Source organism: Onychostruthus taczanowskii, unplaced genomic scaffold (genome assembly GCF_017590055.1).
Source record: "Onychostruthus taczanowskii isolate IOZ18803 unplaced genomic scaffold, ASM1759005v1 scaffold13, whole genome shotgun sequence".
NCBI classification, from domain to species: domain Eukaryota; kingdom Metazoa; phylum Chordata; class Aves; order Passeriformes; family Passeridae; genus Onychostruthus; species Onychostruthus taczanowskii.
In genome coordinates, this window is record NW_024498462.1 from 7,157,912 (window position 1) to 7,179,958 (window position 22,047).

The window sequence follows — 22,047 nt, forward strand, 5'->3', positions numbered from 1 at the left end:
TGTCAGGTACTCGTGGTTTTAGAACAGCTAAGGAAAACATTGTTGCGTTTATTTAGTTTTGTAGCGTGGCGTGTTGCACAGCTCTACCTGTCTGTGCCAGATTCCAGATGAAGAGCACATGCCTTCTGATGTATCTTTGTTTTATTTAACAGCAGCTCTGTTGACCCTTTCAATCTGCATGTTCCCACCAATTCTTGTTAGATGAGACAGTTGCACTAGTTGTGTAACTGTCTGTGCTAAATGTAGTCTAGGGAGAAAAATCACCTGTGCTACTACAGAAAAGAAGCTGTTCTAAAAGAAGTTGTGTAATGCTTTTTGTTTGCAGCTTTATGCATATTTACAGTTACCAGAAATGTCCACGTTATGTATACATACACTTATGCTCTAAAAATATGGAGCACTTTTCACACTGTCTTAAAATCCACTGCAGAATTTGAAATTTCTGATGATATCCCACTACTGATATAATCGGCCTCCTCATGAAGCTCAAGAAAGGGGATGAAGGAATTAATTTCCATTTTCTTACTTGCAGAAGTGTCTGGACTCCCCAGTTTAGACTGTGTGAGCTAAGCAGGTATCAAGGGACGAGCCCTGCCTGTGGAGCTTGAATGGACAGGAGAAAAGACAAAAGAAAGGAGAGGCAACCTGAGTTTTGCAAGACCTTGTTTAGAGAAGATGCTTGAGAAAATTCAGATTACCTTAGATTGAAAGAGAAAAATTAGTTTAAAGCTGCTTAAAATCTGGATTTTAACTTTTAATGACACACTGTGGTGTTTGTGTCCATGTGTAGGCAATATTATGCTTATACAGAAAATTAGATATGTACCTGGGAACAGAAGCCAGCCATCAGACCCTTAAATTGTCTTTTGATTCCTGTGATGTGAAGATATTTTGCATCTGCCAAAAATTTAGTCCTTGTCTCTAGGGTTCTTGAATCTTAAAAAAAAAAAAAAAGAGAGAGAGAGAAAGTTTAACATCTAACTGTTGTTCTCAAGCAAGTCCTTTAATTAGAAAAAGAATTGAATAAGCACTGGTTTCAGTACTTCTTTCTGCCATCATTTAAATCAGATAATAATCCAAAGTATGGCACAGGCTGCCAGCAAGTAAACAAAAGAAAGATGAGACAACTGAAGCACTTAAAATTTCACTTAAGCAGTGCTTCAGAAGAGTTAGAAAGAATGTGCATTTTTGCTCAGGAGTGTGGGCCTTTCCCTCCAGGCTCCAGCTTGCTAACATAGACTTCTTATTTTTCAGACTTCCATGCAAGAAAATCTCATGCTATTAAAGAACAAAACCCTTAAGAAAAAGAAGAAAAATGCTTTCTTGTAGCCTTGAGGTCAACAGTTGTCTCTATTGCAAAACTATAATCTCAGCAACCCCCTCAGTGTGTTATTTTATAACCATTGTCCTGAAAACCACTATGAGTCAAAGCCTATTCAAGCGAGGGAAAGTGACATAACCACTGGTTACCAGTAGCAATGCAGTGACAATCTGTATCAGAGATACGCCACCAGTATTTACATAGTTACATAGCAGACACTTAAAGAGAGAACTCATGGTATAAAGGCAGGGTTTCTAGCAGAACATGGATTCAAGATAGGGAAGGGGAATAGATTTATCATAAGAAATGCAATCAGCATTTGTGCTCTGCAAGGAACTTCCACAGTTCCTATTCTCAGTGTATGAAAGCATCTGCAGAGCTGGCTGGCAGTCTGGGCACTCTGGACTGAAAGGAGTCTCAAAAAGCCACTGGGAAATGCACTTCTGGGAATTCTTTTCTACCAGCAGGACATAGCTGAAACATTTCAAGGGAAAAGAGCAGCTGTGCTTATGAGCTACTCCCTGTGGTGGGAGCTGTGTGCTTAGGAGGGTTCAGAACACGGAGCTTTATCCCAAGCCTGCAAATAGTTAAGACCTTATGACAGATGGCCCATGGGCAACAGCTCTGTGGCCCTCTTTTTCAGGGGAGAAACCAGCTGGCTCTGCCTCCCCTAGTTCCTGGTATGTGTGGTGTTTGGTAAATGTTAGTACTTGGTGGGGTGTGACAGGTACACAGTGAGCTGTACAGTCACTAACAGCAAAATACTTTAAAGCCAAGATACTAATTTACTGTTCACTAGAAGTAAAACAACTACTAAATATTTGATTCTGATATCAGGACTGGCTCTGCAGAGACTCTTTTAGCAAAAACAGCTGTGTGAATTGATCATACATAATCTAGATATGCTGGGGTGTTTTTATATAACACATCCTGAAAGCACAGAGTTTTCATACATTCATACATATATTCATGGACTTGGAGCAGCAGTAGGTCATGAGGTGTACTTGATTAGAAGGCAAAAGAAAAAAAGAAAGAGGCAGAAAAGCACCCTCCTGCCTACCTGCATTGTTCATGAGATCAAGAATGGATTTATCCTTTACTTAAACAGAAAAAGTTAAAGTGAGGAGGTGACTCACTCTGCAAAAGCACATCTCCCTTGTATGATTTTTCTGCAAAGGGAGGCTTAATTTCTTCCTTTTAACGACAATGAACACAATACTGATCTTCTTCCAGCAGTTAATGGCTGGCATAACAGGCAGCATGAGAGCTGACTACATTCTTCAGCCTTCTGAATCCAAAAAGTGCATCCGGCTTTGAGTCCACAAAAGCCACCAATAAACTTGCATTGCTCCCCTCTCAAACACAACTAACCCAAGTGTGAAATTCCAAACCACCTGACAGAGCTGACAGAGCTCCTTCTCTAGTGGAAGAAGGGATGTGAAAAGTCACATCACAAATATAGCCACAGATGGCTTTTTATTTCCATGTGCTCTGCACGTGCTGTAATAGTCCATAGCAAGAACAGATTCTGACTGATGGCCCATGCAGTTGAGGCAATTTCAGAGAAGCAAGGAAGCTTGACCATTATGTCAGGAAGCTGCACTAACATATGCACAGGGAACAAGAGGAGAAGATATGTATGTTCTTCTGTGTTATTTTGCCACTGAACCTCTGAATGACTTTTGGCAACAATCTTTACCTCTTCTTTTATATTCTGCCTATGGTGACTCCTTCATGTGCTGGACATCCTTGCTATCATACACACATGATTTACATTGAGAAACTATCAAGTCCAAGTTTTACTTTAAATCTGTTTAAAATGAATTAATCTTGAAAGAAAAGGCATAATGTTCTGTCCTCTATAAAGGAAATTAAAGAAAAGTGTAATAGAGAGGCATATGTTCATGCGCCATGATTAGAAAATCACTACAATTAAGACACAAATGCATGATCCAGTTTAAATAAGTGCAAGGCTCTAGTAGAGAGAGCAATGCTATCACAGGATGTTGCTTCTCAAGGAAAAACACCAACAGAGCCTGCAAAAGGTTCTTGTTACTTACTGGTCCATGAAGTGTGGAATAAGAAAAAAATCCAGTGCCCTTCCCACACAAACCCCTGCCTGCCTAATTGATGACTGACTGGTGATCAGCTTGACAAGACCTCAGGACCAACAAAGCAAGCATCCCACTCAGGCTGTATCTCTCACTGTGTGATACTGAAAGGGGGATTCACAATGTGCCCTTGGAGCATAACCAAACCTAGAGTGACTTGGATAAAGTAATTTCTGTTCAGACATACCCAGATTCTTAGAAGGTTACTTTTGTTTTGCATTGGAATGAAGAGGCTGCAGCCAGAAATTCAGTGAAATTCAAATTCCAGGGTATTTTGTTGGGAAGAAAGAAGATATTTCAGCATTGAACAAATATTTAACAAGTAATTAATTATGAATTCTGAAAACCCCAACAATATTTTGAAGACTCTCGTTTTAGCAAAACTGAGGAACTATCTGCTATGCACTCCCACTAGCCATTTTGGTGACAACTTCTTTACTAATCTCTCAGGAGGAAAGGCCAAATTAATTCTTAAGTACAGAGGAGTGAACACCCCAAGTTTTCAAGCACCCATCAGCATACATGGTAACCCTCCAATGACAGTAAACTGCTGCTTAATGTGTGGCAAGATAAATTCAAGACTCAGCCGTCCAGAGAACATGACAAATACAGTCAAGAAGCCTTTCCAGTTCTGGAGAGCATGAGCAATTGTTGTTACAGAACCACCAAATGAATATATTCTGTCTAGAAGGTATTAATGGATTCCTTTGCTCTGACCAGTAAGAAATGACTTTGAAAATGCCTTGAGCAACAGGTAATTTCACCTCCATGCAGCAGAATTTCCTTTGTCAGAAACTACTTCACTTAGGCTCAGCTGAGATACATTTCAGTTTGAAACAATGTGAACCTAAACAGCTGGAAGGGAAATGTTGTAACAAGGAACACAAGGATGTATGCTTTGTTTCACAGCCTATGGTAAGACAGAAGACCAACAAGCTTCACAGAGGAATTAATGCAGTCTACAGTCCACCTGGAAGTTAAAAGAGTAAGATGCAGTATGGATCAAAGCTGAAGTTATTGATGAGTCCAGTACAAAGCAAATGGAACAGGAAGCTTCTGAACAATTTGAAATCCTGCTGATGGTTTATTTGAAACTACAGGACACATTCTTGTACAGGTTTTAAAAGCACTGTTATTCAGCTATCTTTACGGTATGGACTGCTGTCAAAGAAGTCTCTTAGAAGTGTGACAAATAAGTCTTACTATGCTTGTTGTGATTTTTTAAATCCAAAAGGAAAGTCATCCTTTCCTACACAAACATCTGTGGGAGTGTAAAAGGCCTCCTTAACCCACAATTTTAATTTCAGTAATTTTCTGCAGGGAGTGAGGAAGATAAAGGCAAGTTCTACAACCATAAAACATGAAAGAGACAAATATGGGTGGTATTACTGTGACAGAAACCCTGCAATTAGCTGGAAAAAACCAATGCTTAACAGCAGCAGTGGCATGAACTTTCTAAAGTACATCTGACTTCTGACAAACTGAGTTCCAGAGCCACAGCCTGCTGTCTTTGGGTAGTTGCTCACAGCCTCCCTGTCTTTGCTGCTGGGGAAAATTCATTCAGGCAAGGAGTGAGGAATTCATGGTTTTTTGGCAAAGCTTTTAGGGACATACATGTGGCTGCATGGTATTTAAATGAGACTTGAACAACGTTTCACATTAAGGGAGTCCTTCCAAGGTAAACTCACGGGCCAAAGGAGTAACTCAGAACAGACTATTCCAGTACAAAGGGAGTGACCTACAATGACCACCCAGTCCAACTGCCTGAGCAGCCCAGGAAACTGAGTCTGTGCTTAACTGCTGTCTCAGCCTGGGGGCTTGGATATCCTCCTACCTGTAACTTCCATCCCACTTGTAGGCAGCCCCTTCATCCTGGGGTCTGGCCTGCATGACTGATGAGCTGGAGTGGGCTACAAGATCTCTGCCTCTTGCTGCTCACCACCACTGCAGGGCCAGAGGTTTCTGCCTAGTCATGTCAGCTGATTTCATGGAATCAAACACACAAGCAACACACGAAACAAGAGGCAGGCATCTCCAGTTACAAAACTATGAGATTACGGCTATTTAGCCCATTCTGATCAACCAGATAAAGAAATAGATTTCACCTTTCCACTGCTGTAATTCCATGGAATTAGTCCTGGAAGCCCAGATGATACTTCTTCATTGATCCACAGTCTTCCAATTTCTTTCCAAATTAGCCTTTAACTATCCATAGCTCAACCATAGCCACTTAGTAAGAAATGAGGCAACGATTTTATGCAAAACTCAAGATCACATTTGTCATACTAGAAGGCAGGAGTGGGTTTGTTATTTTATTTTTATTTGAAATAATGCAGAGCTTTCTTATGATACATACACATTGATAGGGCTTCCGGTAGCACAGTTTCAAAAAAATTAGTTATGAATCATAATCAGAAATAAATGACTCTTACATCTATTAAGACAGTTATTTAAAAAAAAAAAGTTTTGATGAATCATGCAAAAATGTTCACAAAGAGCATTATACTTTTTCTTACATAAATGTTTTGTTTTTTCTAAGTCTTACAAAAAGAGCTTGTGCTTTTAAACACTTGAATTGAAAAAAAATATTTACAGCAGACATCATAAATGCCACATTGAAGTTCATAGAGGCAAAGTGGTGATGGTCCCCTGTTTTGCATTCACAAAACATGCTGAGGGTTTCAGATCTCTTCCATAAACTCCCAATTTAAAAGTGTTTAGTCTTGGATCTTCAGTATGCTTCTCTTCTCCAAATCATTCATTTCCTTCAGTATAAGGGCAACATTGTATCTCAGTTCTTGAAACTTTGCAACTGGCACCTGAAACAGAATGCTCAGGTTAGAAAACACAAGACATCTCAGGAACTTGACTAGGGCATGCCTTGGACATGGGACAGTCTGCAGTGTAAGGCCAATGTCTCTTAAAACACTGAATTTTTGCAGACTTAAGACAAAGGATTTAAGGTTAATAAAATTTAGGTAATTCAACTAAATCCACATGGAAAAGGAGAGTGGGAAAAAACCAGAAATGACACCTAGATTGTACATTTCCTGTACTGCCTGATGAGAGAAAGGAAATACTCAAGGATGTAAACTGAGAGCTGCTTGGGTGATATGAAAGTCATGGACTGGAAGGAAAGACATCTGGAAGGTCATGGAGACTACAGAATTCTCAAGCAAAAAATTCAAGATATTCTGCTCGTCCAAACTTGCAAGAGAAGGGAATTGAGACTTGAGGGAAGACACTTGGCAGCAACCTCAAGAACAAATGGCACTTCCACTATGCATGGAAGGCAAAAGATTTAGGGTTAAACACACAAACCGTTTTCAGCTGGGTAGGAGACTCACAGACTCTCCTTTACATTTCAAGCCTGAGAAGCCCAGGGGATGGAAATCTTATCTGTGAAGACAGAGGCCCCCAGCTGAGTGCAGGCACAGACTGGTGACACAGACTGGTGACACAGGTGCAGTACACAAACACATGCTCACACGAGTGCCCAGTGCAGTCTGGCTGGTCCCACACAGTCTGCACAGAACTGCCTAATTTACTCTGACTGCACTGAAGACAGCAGTTCTTTTGGCAGAGACCCTTGTCATCCTTCTGCCCACTCTACACAGATACAAATTATATGAGAGGAATCCAACACCTGATTTGCATTTTCCACATACATCAGAAATGCATGAAAAGGCACCACGTCCTTTTCACTTTTGACATATATACAACAAGACTCAAAATGCTGCAATTCCCACTGCTTTAAAAAAACAGCTTCAGTCAGAAGCCACACTGTGATTAAAATACCAAATGGGGACCAAAGAGTGTAACTTCTCCCTGTGCTATACACATTTTAAAACTGTTCACAACAGAATTATTTTCTGGACTTACCATCTTACATAAGCCCTGCTAGTTAGCAGGACATTCTGAATGTGTTCAAATAAAGGAAAACAGGAAAACTGAACATCTGAGGACTATGTTTACTTGCATATGGTACCTCAAACCAACACACAAGTTTATCCTAAAGAGCTGCTAACTGTGGGAAGACCACTCATCAGATCTAGAAATCCTGTCTGAAGTCACACCCTTGGCATTCAGATCCAAGCAGCAACAGCAAAGAGCTGATTCTAGGAGAAGCACACTGTTATCAGATACCTGCACTCCTGCATGTGCTGGACAAACACATCTCCCCTGCAGAATAACAAAGGGTCTTCAACAGACTCACAACAATAAAAAGACCCACAAAAAACCAAAGAAGAAGCCCTAAAATCAAACCAAAACAGTCAGAAACAATGGCACTAAGACCAACACTGGACATGATATGCCAGGCAATAAAGTGGGAATTAAAGTGGGAATTAAAGTGGGAATAAACTAGATTTTATTCTCACAAGTGAAACTTACCCTTTTGTAAAGGGTTAACCTGAAGTCCATGGCATCATTTAAGTTCCATGGAAGTCCTCAAATACAGTGTATGGGATGCTCTGGGCTGGACTGTCCAGAGGGGTAAATTTGATCTCCTGTGAAGTGACACCCTCAACAGTTTGCAATGTAGCAAATTTATGCCCTTAGAATTTATGCCCTTCTCAACAGATGTTTTCTTGCAAAACAATTTAACAGTAACATCAGTCCACCTCTTTCAACCCACAGGTGCTTCTTCCAGACTACTACTAATGAGAGAACTGAAGCCAAAATCTGTACAGAGTTCAAAAGTAACAATGCCTGCTGTGCATTGAATTCCTGTACGTACCAACAGGCTATTTATAGAACAAATAGCATTCCTTTCCAAAGGTTAAAATTATGGAAGAGTTTATGCCATCTTCTGGCAAGCCTTTAGGTACAGTGTCAGAAATACTGCCACTGACTAATCCTGTAACAAGCAAGAAGTTTTTTTTTTTTTTTTTACTTTCTAGCAGCCAGAACAGTTCTGAAGAAAAAGAATAAAACTACCTCTGTCTTAGAAAAGAATGTTACCATTCCCTGCCAAATGCAGAAGGTTTAGAAGTGTATCATACATTATATAAACTACCCCAGTAATTTTCCTGCCCTCCAGAGCCACCATCAGGTCTGAAGGTTACAGTTCATAACAACCCCATGACTTTTAATCAAACCAGATATTATGTAATAGTGCTTTCCAGTAATTAATATTCTTCTAATAAATTGCAGTTCAGCAGAACATGTGTAGGAACAAGGTATGAAATTATTTTGATTGGTATTTAATTCAATATTTTATGTGGCTACACTGAACATGAAGGATTCCAAAGCAAACCAACCAATGGTAACACACCATTTACAAAAGCTTTAGTATTTTAAGTAATAATTCAATTTTCTAAATAGAACTAGAAGTGGTTTCCTTATTTATTATGGCAATCAGACTTACTTCAAAGCGATGAGCTGTCCCATCTGAAAGCTTCATCATCATCAGAATGGATGGCTGCAGTGCACGGGCCAGTGAACTGAAATTATTTACATCATTAGGATTGCAGCAGTACAGATCAGCAGTGTGATGAGTACAGCATTGCACATTAACAATTTTAGATGCTCATGTAGGCTTTACACAGAACATGAGTAATTTCAGTCACAGAGTCTGGCTGGAAACTCATGAACACAACAGTTCTGTTCAATTTACCTCAGTATTGAGACTTAACATTTTGCTAATAGTTTAGTAACTGCAAGTTTATGAGCATTTTCACTTTTACATAATTCATTTAGTGGAACTGTGATAGGGATAAGAGCTGACCAAGTACTGCTAACAATAATGCACAGTTTTCTTATGCAGTTCACCATGCTGCATTAATCATTTCCATTCCCTCATACGTTCAACTGCCACCTCATTTGGGGAATCAACCTCTTCCAAGCTTCATCCTAAATTTGTGTGTTATTTTATTTGATGACCCAAAGAAGGGAAATGAGTCATTCTTGTGCAGCTTCCATCAAATGACATTGCCAAAGCCTGCTCAGGTACAGACAGGCACTACAGCCCAAAGCTGCCATACCTCCCTGCAGAGGCTGTTGCTGGATAATAAACAAAAAATCCCAGGGGGAAGATTAACTGAAAACAAAATTAAAAGGAAGGAAAACAAAAACCGGTAACGTATTGCTCCTGTGTTGTTTGGAAAAAAAATCATAGGATTTGCTTTCAGCTTGGAAGCACTGTGCCTGAGGATGTTTACTGTACATTTTGCTCTCTTCTCAGTATAGATTCTTTTTCTACAGAGTGATACCTGTGTGGTGCTTAAAGCATTGCTCATCAGAAAGTCACTTGAACCAGCAGCTTGTGGCCATTCCAATTTTCTCATGGGAGCTTTTTTTCCTGATTTCAGGAAGACAATTCCTGTTCAGCCATGGGCCTCCCTGGCAGCAAAGAGAGAGCACTCTCTCCCAGATGCAGGTATTCAGACATGCAACATGAAGTCAATCATGCTAACAAATGACACGACTAACAAAGACTGGATCGTCTAATTTCTTTCAGCTTGGTCTGTCCTGGTTAGGACTAGACAGAGACCAAACAGCACAGATAACAAGTTTCTGTTTTCTTCTGGGTCTAGCTAAAGATCCATCCCCCACATGCCCCTGTTGTGGCAGATGGTAAGAAGCTGTTCACTGCAGGCACAGGCAGGATGATCTCAAAGGCATTTACTCCTGCTGTGAAAGAAACTAGGAGGCAGTTCAATGACCAGTTACATAACCATGGCAGAGTAAAGGTGCTGTTCTGAAACTTCTCTTTGTAGAAGCAGAGTACAAGAGATGGAAATTCATTTAACATGTGCAAAAAATGATGCAAAAAATGATGGTCTGCTTGAGAAGTTGAATAGATGAATACCCTCCCCTTTTCAGTAGAACTAAGAGCTTGCCCAGCTGCTTGAGGCTCAATCTGACTAATTTATGCCATCATCACCAGGACCTGTGGATTTGTATCAGCTCTATTAAGTTTTAAAATAAGAGACTCAAATTCTGAGTGTAATGTTACCAGCAGTAAAGTCTGTATACACTGACTTCTACACTGTTCAGAAAATTCCACCTGTATCTTACTGTTTAAGGCTATCTGCCAATCCCTAATAGCAAGGCACATTTTGACCCCATTAAAATGTTTAAGCAGCACAAGAAATCAGTTTAATCTTAGATAATTCCATGGATGTGCATGATTCTCTTTCATACCTTGTGGATATAGCTACATCCACTCTCCACTTGAAGTCCTGGATGCTTGGCAGCCGACTTCTTTGTATCAGAGCTGTGCCTTCCGAAGTGGGACGCCTGAAGAGAGAATCAGAAACAAGAGACTGCAAGGTAAATTCATAAAGAAGAAACAATCTAAAGAGAAAATAGGATTCCTCAGTACAAACCTGTCCGGAATTTGCTTCTCTCCTACATCTGCCCTCACTTGAAAAGGTCTGAATAAGCAGAGTTTTTGTGGATTTAAGACAGTTGTGCTCAGATTATCCCCTTTTTTTAAGCTTAACTATGGTCCATGTTGAAAAAAGAGACCAAGTGACTGTATAGTTGTAGTAAACTGATGTCGCTATGAAGTTGAGTAAGAGTCATTGTGGTGGCTGGCCTATAATACCTATTATTTCAATTATATGCAACTGTGAGGCACAGAAAAGGACTTGCAAACATATCCTTACCTTCATGCAAATCCAACAGGAACAAGCAAGCAGAGACAAGACAGATGACTTAGACAAAACAGTTGCATAAGGTCACTGCTCTTCTTCAGCAAAAGCCATCTAGTATTTAGCAGCAATGTTTTAAAATATAGTATCAGTGTATTGAGTGTATTTTGAAGCATACTTAAAAAACCCCACAGTGGTTCTTGTTGGTGCAATGAAATTTACAAACTTTAAGTTCCTTACATAATGCTCACTGCCAACCCCAGCTCAGCCTTCAATATTTTTGCCTAGGCTAATGTGTAAGAAGCCAAGCATTTCATTTGTTACTCATATTGCAGGAAGAATCAGGCTGATCAAGTCCTGGTTTATTTCTGTGTGGAAATACAGTTAACAGCAATTAAACTTCAGGTGGTTGACAATTTTCAAAATTTTAACAACATGCTAAGTTCTGGATAACTAAATGGCAAATCTGATACAAATACATAATAACCATTCACTCTTAGATATACATGCAGAAATAATTTCAGAATGAGGTCACTGTGCTGAGGTCTATTCAGGAGGTGGACTTCGTGTTACTCTTTTTTTTTTTCCTCTAAGCATCCTGTGTCCCTGGAATTTATTTATGGTACATTTCAAGGCTACTCCAGTACTTCCACTAAGGGCAGGATAAGAAACATTACTTCCTTTATCCATGGTGCTAGACATAATCTAATTACAGACTTTGCATCAGAAAGGAATCCTCTCTGAACACATCAAGCACTGTAGGAATGGCAGTCTCACATCACTACTGAAACTCTTGTGTGCAAGTTAGCTGGGCCTTTAGAAACTGCCCAGAAAGATCAATGATCTGATAAGGTACACAGGACTCACAGGCTGAGATCCTCCAAGTGTCCTGCATTTTGCAAAGGTGATATAAGAAAGAATTTATCTCTTTGGTGAGGGGAGGTTGGGTGGTGTCAGAAGTGAGAGACATTCCTAATAGCACAGTAAAGAAATGAGCAAAAAAAAGTAGATCAGCTGGTTCTTACTCATTGTCAGCTCCTGGATAGGAAGTAGGTCACCACAGCTGGGTGCAGCCATGAGGAGCTGGAGTCTAGAACAGTCATTAGCAGGATTAAACAGTAAGAACAGGCCTTTCCCTCAGTGGAGAGCTGCTGCCAGAGTATTGCTTAAGTTGGAGCTTCCCTAAAAATAGCCACACTGCTACAGTTTCCTTAAGACATGTTAACTCCCATTGATGGAAGTCAGTCCACTCCTGCAGCACCAGCACCCTGGGGGAAGAAAGGAGTTTTAAAAACAGAAAGATACTCTAATTAGCCGTGGTGGGAAAGATCAGAAATGGTGACCTCCCAAACAGAGGGGAAGCTTCTGAATACTGCTGAGAGATGGCATTTCTGTGGTCAAACACAAAAGTTTATTTCTGGTCAGGACTGCACTTCTGTACCATTCTCCTAGGAAGAGTCACAGCTTCTATAGCTCAGTTTAAGCTTCTGTCAGGACCATCCCAGCTTGGACAAGACCACAATGGGAACTGCAAGAATCCTGCAAAGATGACAGAATGTGCATAGTGGCCAACATGCACACAGAAATTACACAGGCTACTAAATCAAGCCACTAATTTCTGAGCGGAATAGCAAAATGGAGCAGCAAAGACTCAATGAATCTTATATCCAAAACCTATAGCCTATAATTACATTTTGTAAACACTCTGTGCCAGCAGCTGCATTATACTGTCAGCACATTGTGCAGAAGGCAGAAGCCAGAACAAGTAGAAGACCATGGATCAGGTAGAGACCATTCTAGAGACCACACAAGCTATGGTGGAAAGGATGATGCACCTGGTGAAAAGAACACCACCTGCTAAAGGATGCAACTCGAAAATGAAAGATTAAGAGAATTTGGAGCAGCAGCTGATCTACCAGTATCAAAACTAAAGACAAGCTCTGATGGTTCCCTATGCACATAACAAGACATGCCTAGCAGGCCACTGAGTTGGAAGGCTGAACAAACTCGTACGTGTGAAATGCTGACAATTAGCACATGGAATGCACCCTCCTGGTAGAAACTAAAGCTACACCATTAGGGAAAAAAAAGCAGTGCATTTATTATAAACATCCAGAGAGGGTGAAGTTAGTGTTCTCCTTTCCTTTAAAGACAGTTTTAATTTCATGTAGTTATTTGATGTGGCAAGTTTTTCTTTCAGTCTACACAGCTTGATGGAACTGTGGGGACACAAATACAAATGCCAAATACTTCAGAGCTGTTGTTTAATGAAAAGAACTCCAAAAATAAGATAAGATGCCAGGAAAAGTATTAAAAATGGATTTTTCTGGGTTATCTACCTCATACTGAATTACTGAATTTTTGATCACATGCTAATGCATCTCTTACCATCACAAACATATATATTTACAACTCAATAAGCATATGTATGATTCAGTGTTACATTTAAGATTGTAGAAGTAGATCTGTCTAAAAATCAAACCTGAGGTGTTTTTCTCTGGTCTCAAAACACAGAGCAAGATTACACTGGATAATCACAGCTTGCAAAATGAGAAAAAGCTAAATTTTCCAGCATCGTGATTTCACAGTAGAAAACAGACAATCATGCATGCTTCAAATTATATCTAAATTTATCTTCCTTTCCTACTGCAAGCAGTATTTCCACTTTGCAACCATGAATTTTGCATTCTTAACACCTATAATTCAAACAGAAGAGCAAAGAAAAGACGAGATGACTGAATTTATTTTTACTCCAAGAACCTTTATCTGTAAGCCAAGATCTTAATCAAAGAAATGAAAAATATTTTTAGCTTTGGTAGCAGCACTCAGACCCTTGAGGGTAACTGAAAAACCATAACTATGATTATTTGGATTCCATGCAGAGAATCTGAAGCAGCATTGGGTTAGTGATGTCAAGTGCTGAGTGACCTCAAGTTTCAAGAAGGAAACTTGGCCCACAATGATCATGAGAGTCCAATTCTTCACCCTGCACAAGTTTGCATATGCAAAATGTTCAAGATTTTGAATTTCCAGATGCAGAATAGGCTAAATATGGTCAAGCAGAGAAACTTCTAGAAAAAGGGAATCCCAAGAATGGACAAAAAGCTCTCAATTTATAACTTACTCTAGAGTTACTGAGGAATGTTGCTTAAAAAGTGAATTACAGCAGGCAGAGCACTTGATATCTCAGATATGTTGTCATCAAGTCACTTAGAGTGAATTCCCAACTGAACTGTACATTAAGACTTGAGAAATGCTATCTGAGAAAGCTGCCATAAACCAGAGCAGGTAGAGGGCTTCTGTAGCCTGCCTCTTTTGCTATAACTTGCAATGATAATGATGGCAAAAATGAATAATTCTGCACTGCATTTTTCATCTGTAGGTATTGATTGACCTCACAGTCTATAGAATATTACAAAAACTGATGAACACAGAAAAACTGAAAATTGGCAAGAAAGCTACTCAATGCATGTATTGCCATGCATGATGGACATCATACTGTGCTGAATCAAACTAATAGGATAAGTCTTGTTCTCATTAATTTGGAAAATATTGCTGTTCCTTCAATATACCAAGGATTTGTGTCAGCAGAACTCTGTGCAGCCCTGCTGTCTGCACAATGAAAACACTAACCTGTTACCAAAGACTACACTGGAAAAGTCCACAATGAAATCTTCTGGTATTCTGAAAGAGAAGAGCAAGACAAAACAGTTAGGGATTTTTTTGTGACCACAGTTATATGGCCTTACCTGAAAAAAAACCCTAAATCAATTACAGAACACAACAGATGTGTCAACATTTTCCATCTTCCACTGCTTAAAATTGCCAGCTCTTATGTAAGCACTTCAGTATTGATTCAGTCAGGGATTTCAAAAGGACAACCTGTGTTCATATATCAAGAACCCTAAAAACTGTGCTACATCTTCCCATCCTACCTTGTATGGAAACGCTGCATTTCAAAAGAACCCAGTATTGGCTTAACTTCTCTCAGTAAAGTCAAGAAAAAATTCACTGATGGCTCTGACAAGTGCAGAAGGCAGGCCAGCAATGCATGCTTTTAAAAATCCCAGACTTACATGTTTCATTTCACTTTCACCTCAAGTGTAACAAACACAGAAGGAATTGCCCCTCAAAATTCAGAGGCCCTTGTAGCAAAGACTACTTACAAAAGGAGCATACATGAGGACTGGTTGAAGAGACTAACACAATCCACCTACTCTACACCTCTCCACTCCTTCACCATTTCTCTGACACTGCTGTTTCCTTACAAACAAGCTTCTGCTGATTTTCAGTTCAATAGATCAGGCTGTGAATTGCAAAGACCACAGAGCAAACACTAGCCACTAGCTGCCTTTGCCACAGGGACAGTAACCTCCTACAGAGAGGAAGGTTGGACAAGTGGGAGAAGTCACTACTGCTGCTGCCACAGTTAAATCCAGCACTCACCATGAATCAGTGCCCAGAGACATTACTCACCAGTGGTGAGACACACAGCAGTGTATCAAAGAAAAATCAAAGCAGACAAGGAAGTTATATGTCCTAAAGAGCTTACAGTGAATAATGACCAGAGAAAAAACAACTCATCAACTCACACAGCAGGATGATGAAACAGCAGTTACTACAGCTCAAATTCAGAAAGGGAGAAGTGGGGTTAAACCACATTTTTAAATAGTGCTTGGATAAAAACAAATTCATTTTAGCAAGCACTAGAACAGTGTATTTTGGCTGCAAGAGTCTGACTTTCAGAAGAGACAAGACTATTTCTGCAAACATTACTTATACTTTCATGCAAGTGTATCATTTAGCCCATCCTGACACTGACTGGATATCCTGACTATGCAGTGGAATAGCTGGAGACAGGGGGCTGTAATATGATCATGATGATACCTACCACAACACTTGCTTGACTCAAGAGCATTACTAAAGCAGAAGCATTAACACTACCTTTGAGTTTGCATTATTTTTGCTGTGCAGTCAATGATCTTGCTAAAAATTCTGTTCCTGGCTCAAGCAGCACACATGAGGCCAGTCACACACGACACAGATAAGACAGAACATGGCACAGTTCAGCCTGAACTACAGATAGCAATCACTTGTCATTGGAACATTCTGAGGAAGGGACTCAAAGGGCAAGAAATGTGTGAAGATGTCTCAATCCCATGTTCTTTGCCTGAGTCATAAAGTTATTAACTAATCTGCGAGGGGAGGGAAAAAAAAGCACCCACAATTTAGTGTGAATTTATTCCCACTGGCTCAGCCACTCAGGCTAAGAAGTAAGGAATTCCAACTCTTTTAAACTAGTAATATTGATCTAGTTAATTAGAATTGGGCATGTATTCCAGTCTCTCTCTTCATCAAAACTAGAAGCCAAGATCAGGTGCCTCACCAGAAAATTGAGAATTACAGGATATTATATGGGCAGAATTAGCTCAAGCTTCAGATTCACTGAAAAAAAACCAAAACAGAATGCAAGAAGTAAAAAAAAAAAAAAAAATAAGGTTACACGGCACAAAGTTCAAACCTTTTAAAATAAGACAGAACAAAAAAGTGGGCTATAGGCCCTTTTTCTGCCTTAAAAGGCAAAATACCTGCCCAAACACTGGATCAATAATGCCAAGACATCCCTGTCCAACCAATGCCATGTTCTTTGTGCACTTGGTCACAGAATGGCCACTTCAGCAGGCTAAGTGTCTCAATGCAATTAGTAAGTGCTTTGAAAACAAGCAAGTATTTAATCTCCAAACCCAAGCCTATTGGGAAATGTACGAAATTATGTTTCCCAGAGGAACTGAAGGTGCTAAAGATGCTACCAAATTTCTAACTATCACAGCTTGAGAGCAGAATAAGCTATTTAGTCTTCTAAAAATTTAGCCACAAGGTGAAGAGAGCTACTCATAGGAAGTAAGAAGGTCAAAGATAGAAGTTAGGAAGAGTCCCAATACTGTGAGAATAATGGGAGCATAGCAGCAACTAGCAGCACATAAAACACTCAAGTCAGCAAGCAGCACGAATGCAGTTACCCAACTATTGCTGCTAGATCAGCCACATTAACCAGAATAGTAAGATAAAAAGATGTATCACGATATAAAAAATATAAAAAAGATCACCAAGACTGAAAAGTGTCTCAGTGAAATGTATGAATAAACCATTAAGTGAGAAAAAAACTCCCAAACAGAATACAAATGCTTAAGTCATTGAAGTGGGTCAAATGACAAGGACAGGGACCTGGGAGTCTGCATTTCTAGACACAGCCAGCCTGGACAGTGACTTCTGACACTCCTATACCAACTTTCTCCACTGCTCAGAAGAAGAATATTCACCCAGCCCCAGAGAATCTGGCATGGAGCTTTAGTATTCTTCATTATTCTATAATCAAACTTGGCACATTCTGTGTGCACCTCAGAAGATACCAGCTCCCACTGGGCCAAAAGCAATTCATCAGTTTCTTACTGACCTACTTTAACCTGGGTGTGAACTCCACAATGTGGCAGCGGTAGCAGCTTGCATTTGAGCTCTCAAGACAAAAGGCAGGACAAACTCCAGCACTGAGCCACAGACAAAACTGTATCAACTTGCAAGGCACCTTTCACTATGGCCCAAATGCTACCTTTCATTGATTTAATCCAAATTACATCTGCAGTTTTAGTTTGCCTGAAGTTGCTCATAAAGTAAATTATGCCTATGACTTAACTGCTTATGAGGAGAAAGCCAATGTACAGGTTAATGGACAAATAAGGATGAAAAAAGACAAACATCTATTTCTCCCAGGTAGAAATCAGAATGTTAAAGAAATGTGCAAAAATAGTGTTTTAAAAAATAAGCCTTGCTGCAGAGGTTTCACTATAGAAGAAAACATCAACTGCTGTTATTTTCTCGTTGCTACTGAATATAGAAATAAGGGAAAACCTATAAATATTACTAGCATCTGATCTCTGGCTTTTAGGATATGATCCCTTCAGATACACTCATGGAAAACTGATATAGATTTTGTCGAAGGCTGTAACAAAGGTCATGATTTCTTGGGTAATGGGCACGAGAAATCATAGCTGAACATGGTGGTAGGGTTTCATGAACATTATATCATTGACCTTTCAAAGAAGGAAAGAAGTAGGGCAGTTCTTAACTTCTGAAATGCTACCACTGTCTTACCAAACACTTAAAAAAATATTGCAGGGCAAGGTGGGGATGGCGAGAGAAGGTCACTCATATTTGCATAACCTACATTGCAGAATAAATCAGATCATTCTCCCCAGTAGGTGAAATAAAACTGCTCATGCTCAGTGCTAAATCAAGTCTTACACAACACCTCTTTTTTTCCTCTGGCTTTACATGATGTTTGGCAACAGATGCATTAAGAGGTATTTACAGGTAATTTTTGTACCAAATTTTTTGCATAAAAAAGTTAATTTGGGGAAGCATAAAAGCCATAAAAAAACCCAAAACATTTAATGAACTGGTGTAAACAGGCTTACCTGAGCTCCTTCAGGTCTTCTTTAAAAACCTAAAAATACAAGGAAGATGAAATTTTACATGATACAGTCTTAAATGATCATTTCTTTCTTACTGACACAATAGTGGTTACTTATCTGGTATCTCTCCCCAAAAATTTTAGACTTGAGTGCCAGTAGTTTTGAAATGACTGGTAATATTTTGAAAATAATTTTCAGAAGTGTTCAATCAAGTTGTGATTTAAAGACCTAAATATCTTGGAAGCCTTTATTTTTCAAACCAACAGCCTCTGATACTTCTTTTATGTAGCTATTCAGAAACATTTTTCTTTTACAGTAACTGTGTGCCCTTATTCTCAAATACATTTTGCAGTAACTTGTTTAAACAATGACAAGAAAAAGGAAATGGCAGAAGATAAGGTCTGAATATTAAATGCATACTTCCACTAGATTTCCTGCAATATGGAAGCTTTCCCAGTATGCCTGGGTAAATATGAAGCTGTATCTTAAAAAAGAGATACTAGAAACCCTGAAGTGGCTCACACACATAAAAATGAGAAAAGAAAATTGTAAGGTAAAGGAACATGAAAAATGAAGAAAATAGCCATGAAGAAGGGAGAGGGGTTGGGAACATGGTGGGTATGTGCATATTCACACCAGACATCCAATAAGTGGAAATTGCACTTTCTTCCAAATTCCACTATATTGTTCTGGCCTTAATACCTTCCTTCCTCTATGGAAGAAATGTGAACAAAGGAGGCAAACAAATATGAGAAATTAAAAGCATGGACAAAAATGAGTGGTATGTGTGAACACCCAGTTAGAGTAAGAGAGAGTGTTGATGCCTGTGAAATAACATTTTGCTATGATTTCTTTGGCAGTTTTAATTTATGAGCGAAAACAAGCATGCACAGTGAACAAGATGCTGAAGCATAAATAGATACAGGAATCTTTTCCCTAAAGCTTAAATATTTTTTCAAAAAGCTCAGTCTAAATCTACCCAACAAGTGAAATAATAAGTTCCAGATTTCTAACAGTTTCTTCCAACAACCTTAACTTGGAGAATCATTTTTATGTGCAGTTTCCCACCCAAGCAAATTAGATTTAGATGGTGACTTGTGTCTGACGCAGCTTTTACCTTATCAAGGTTCCAAGTACTCCCAGAACTTACTTCTTGTTTGAAAGTTGATAAGGGGAGTCTCAATGCTTCTCGGAGGAGGGTGTACATGCCAGAAATGAGGAAAGCAAGTTGCTCTTCTGAGAGGTTAGCACTTTCTGCAATCAGCCTGACAGATTCCTTGCAGTCTTTTCCTTCCAATGCATTAACAGTGACTGTGAATAAGAAAGCAAAGCAAGATCCTTAATTTACTCAACTGTGTAGCTCTTTGATGGTCAAAGGTGCATTGAGAAAACTCTCACCACAGGGAGAAGCCTCACAGACAAAAATTAAATCAATCACTGAGACAGTGTAGCAGAGCCTGCAATAACACTGGCTGGATAACTTTCAGATACTGTTACATGCAGTTTTTACATGGTGAACTGACCAGGTACATGAAACTGCATCTCATTTTTTACATTAGTCTTTGTTTAGCAATAGAGTAACAGCAACAGCATTGGAAAACGAACCTGGTACAAATGCAAGAGCAATGGAGACAAACAGTGTTGAAATCCATCACATCTTCAAAGATTACAAAACCTTCAGAGGAAAAACTGCAGCCCTGCAAACTGTGAGTCACAGGCCAACAAGAGCAGCAGTGATGGGAGATTTGTGCCAGCTCTGCATACCCAGAGGCAGGCTGTGCCCACCCACTGCAGGGGGACCTGCACTGGGGTCACTGCCCCAGCTCCAGGCTGTTGGTTTTGAAGGAGTGTCAGACCCTGCTATGGTAGGAAGCATTTATTGCACACCCAAAAGCACCGGATAACTTACACCAAAATTAAACCCATACAGTCAGGCTTCCTGGCACTGAAAAGGCTTTTCAGTCTCTATGTCCCCACACTAGACAGCAAATATAGTTCAACATGTGTACTTACCTCTGTCCCAAATGCCTCTGCCTATATACAGCTTTATTATTTCAAGTATTACAAGGAACCCCTGAACACATTGTTTCTGCTACTGTGCAGCAACACTTTTAGAGACAAACCAGCTACCAGATGTTTTGAGTCCTTCAAATCAAAAAGGAAATTCCTGACAATATGTTAGCTGAGAGAACATGCCAGGGTCACACCATGCTGGGCAGAAGCTACCCTCCAGCAACCTGTGCTTTCGCTCCACTAATCAACTATTCCATTATTCCATGATTGTTTTACATACCCTAATTTACTCAACTGTGTAACTCTTGATTTTGATGGTCAAAGGTGCCTTGAGAAAATTCTCACTACAGGGAGAAGCCTCACAGACAAAAATGAAATCAGTCATTGCCCATCTTATAGCCTCAACCTCAACAGGACACCTGCACCTTGGGGTTGCTGTATTGTCTCCTGCATGTTCTGTAGATGCCAGCGGTGTCTCTGACTGTCACACACAACCTGACAGTGACTGGGCTGCTGGCTCTGGGACACAGGGATGAGAGAGGAACGACTTTAACAGCACTCAGATGACTTTAGGGGCCATCCACAGCTGCAGAACTCTGTTCCTCATTATCACAGATTTCACAGAATTGTAGAATACAATGAATCAAGCTCCTCATTTTATTTAAAGCTCAGATCTAGCTTCCTGTTGGGAAAAGCGATGGGAAGTGCTTCAGGAAGCTGCAGCCTTGCAGCTGCAGCCCTCCAGCTGTCACATAATCACAGAATGTTCTGATTTGTAATGATCCAGAAAGATCATTGAGTCCAACTCAGCCCTGCACAGGATACCCCAAGAATCCCACCATGTGCCTGAGAGAACTGTCCCAACATCCCTTGAAGTCTGTCACGCTGGTCCTGTGACCACTTTCCTGGGGAGCCAGTTCCAGTGCCCAACACCTGCTAGGGAAAGAATCTTTTCCCCATAGCTAACCTGAAGTGCCCTGACACAGCACTATGCTGTTCCCTGGTGTCCTGTCACTGGTCACCAGAGAGGGCACTCATGAAAAACTCATGGACATCGGTGTCCATCTCTCCGCAGCCTCTCGTGAGGAAGCTGTAGCCAGCTTTGAGGTCTCCCTTCATTCCCTCCAGGCCGAACCCCTCCAGGACCCTCCAGGTGACCTCAGTCCGCACGGCTTCCCCCCTATGGCCTCTCCCCACACTCTTGGATCTCCTCTGGAAGCTCTCTAATAGCTGTCCTTGCCTTCCCGAGAGGATCCACGGCTTCCTCGGGGAACGCGGCTCCTGCCCACGGGATCCCCCGGGAACTCCTCGCGCCCCTGTGCGGGGGCAGCGCGGCCCTTCCGCGCCGGGACAGCGCCCCGCGGGCCCCGCACGGGCCCTACCTTTGAGGAGCCGCCGGAAGGTCTCCTTGCCCACGTCCTGCACGCCCCTGGCCATGGCCTCCACCTCTGCCGGCACACGCGGGCCCAGGAACCCGCGGCCGCCGCCGCCCTCGCCGAGCCCCTGCGCCGCGCCGGCCGCCATGGCCGCCATGG

General features: G+C 40.6%; 1 protein-coding gene across 1 annotated transcript; it reads right to left on the bottom strand.

Annotated features, from left to right (window-relative positions):
- Positions 1 to 5,731: 5,731 nt before the first annotated feature.
- On the bottom strand, positions 5,732 to 22,045 carry COMMD5 (COMM domain containing 5). The gene is made up of 7 exons (XM_041396440.1): positions 21,895 to 22,045; positions 19,650 to 19,810; positions 18,503 to 18,531; positions 14,664 to 14,714; positions 10,579 to 10,674; positions 8,801 to 8,876; positions 5,732 to 6,251 (listed from the first exon to the last, which is right to left on the bottom strand). The coding sequence occupies exons 1-7, from the start codon at positions 22,043 to 22,045 to the stop codon at positions 6,150 to 6,152; spliced, it is 666 nt and encodes a 221-aa protein (XP_041252374.1). The 3' UTR covers positions 5,732 to 6,149.
- Between the last annotated feature and the right edge of the window lie 2 nt (positions 22,046 to 22,047).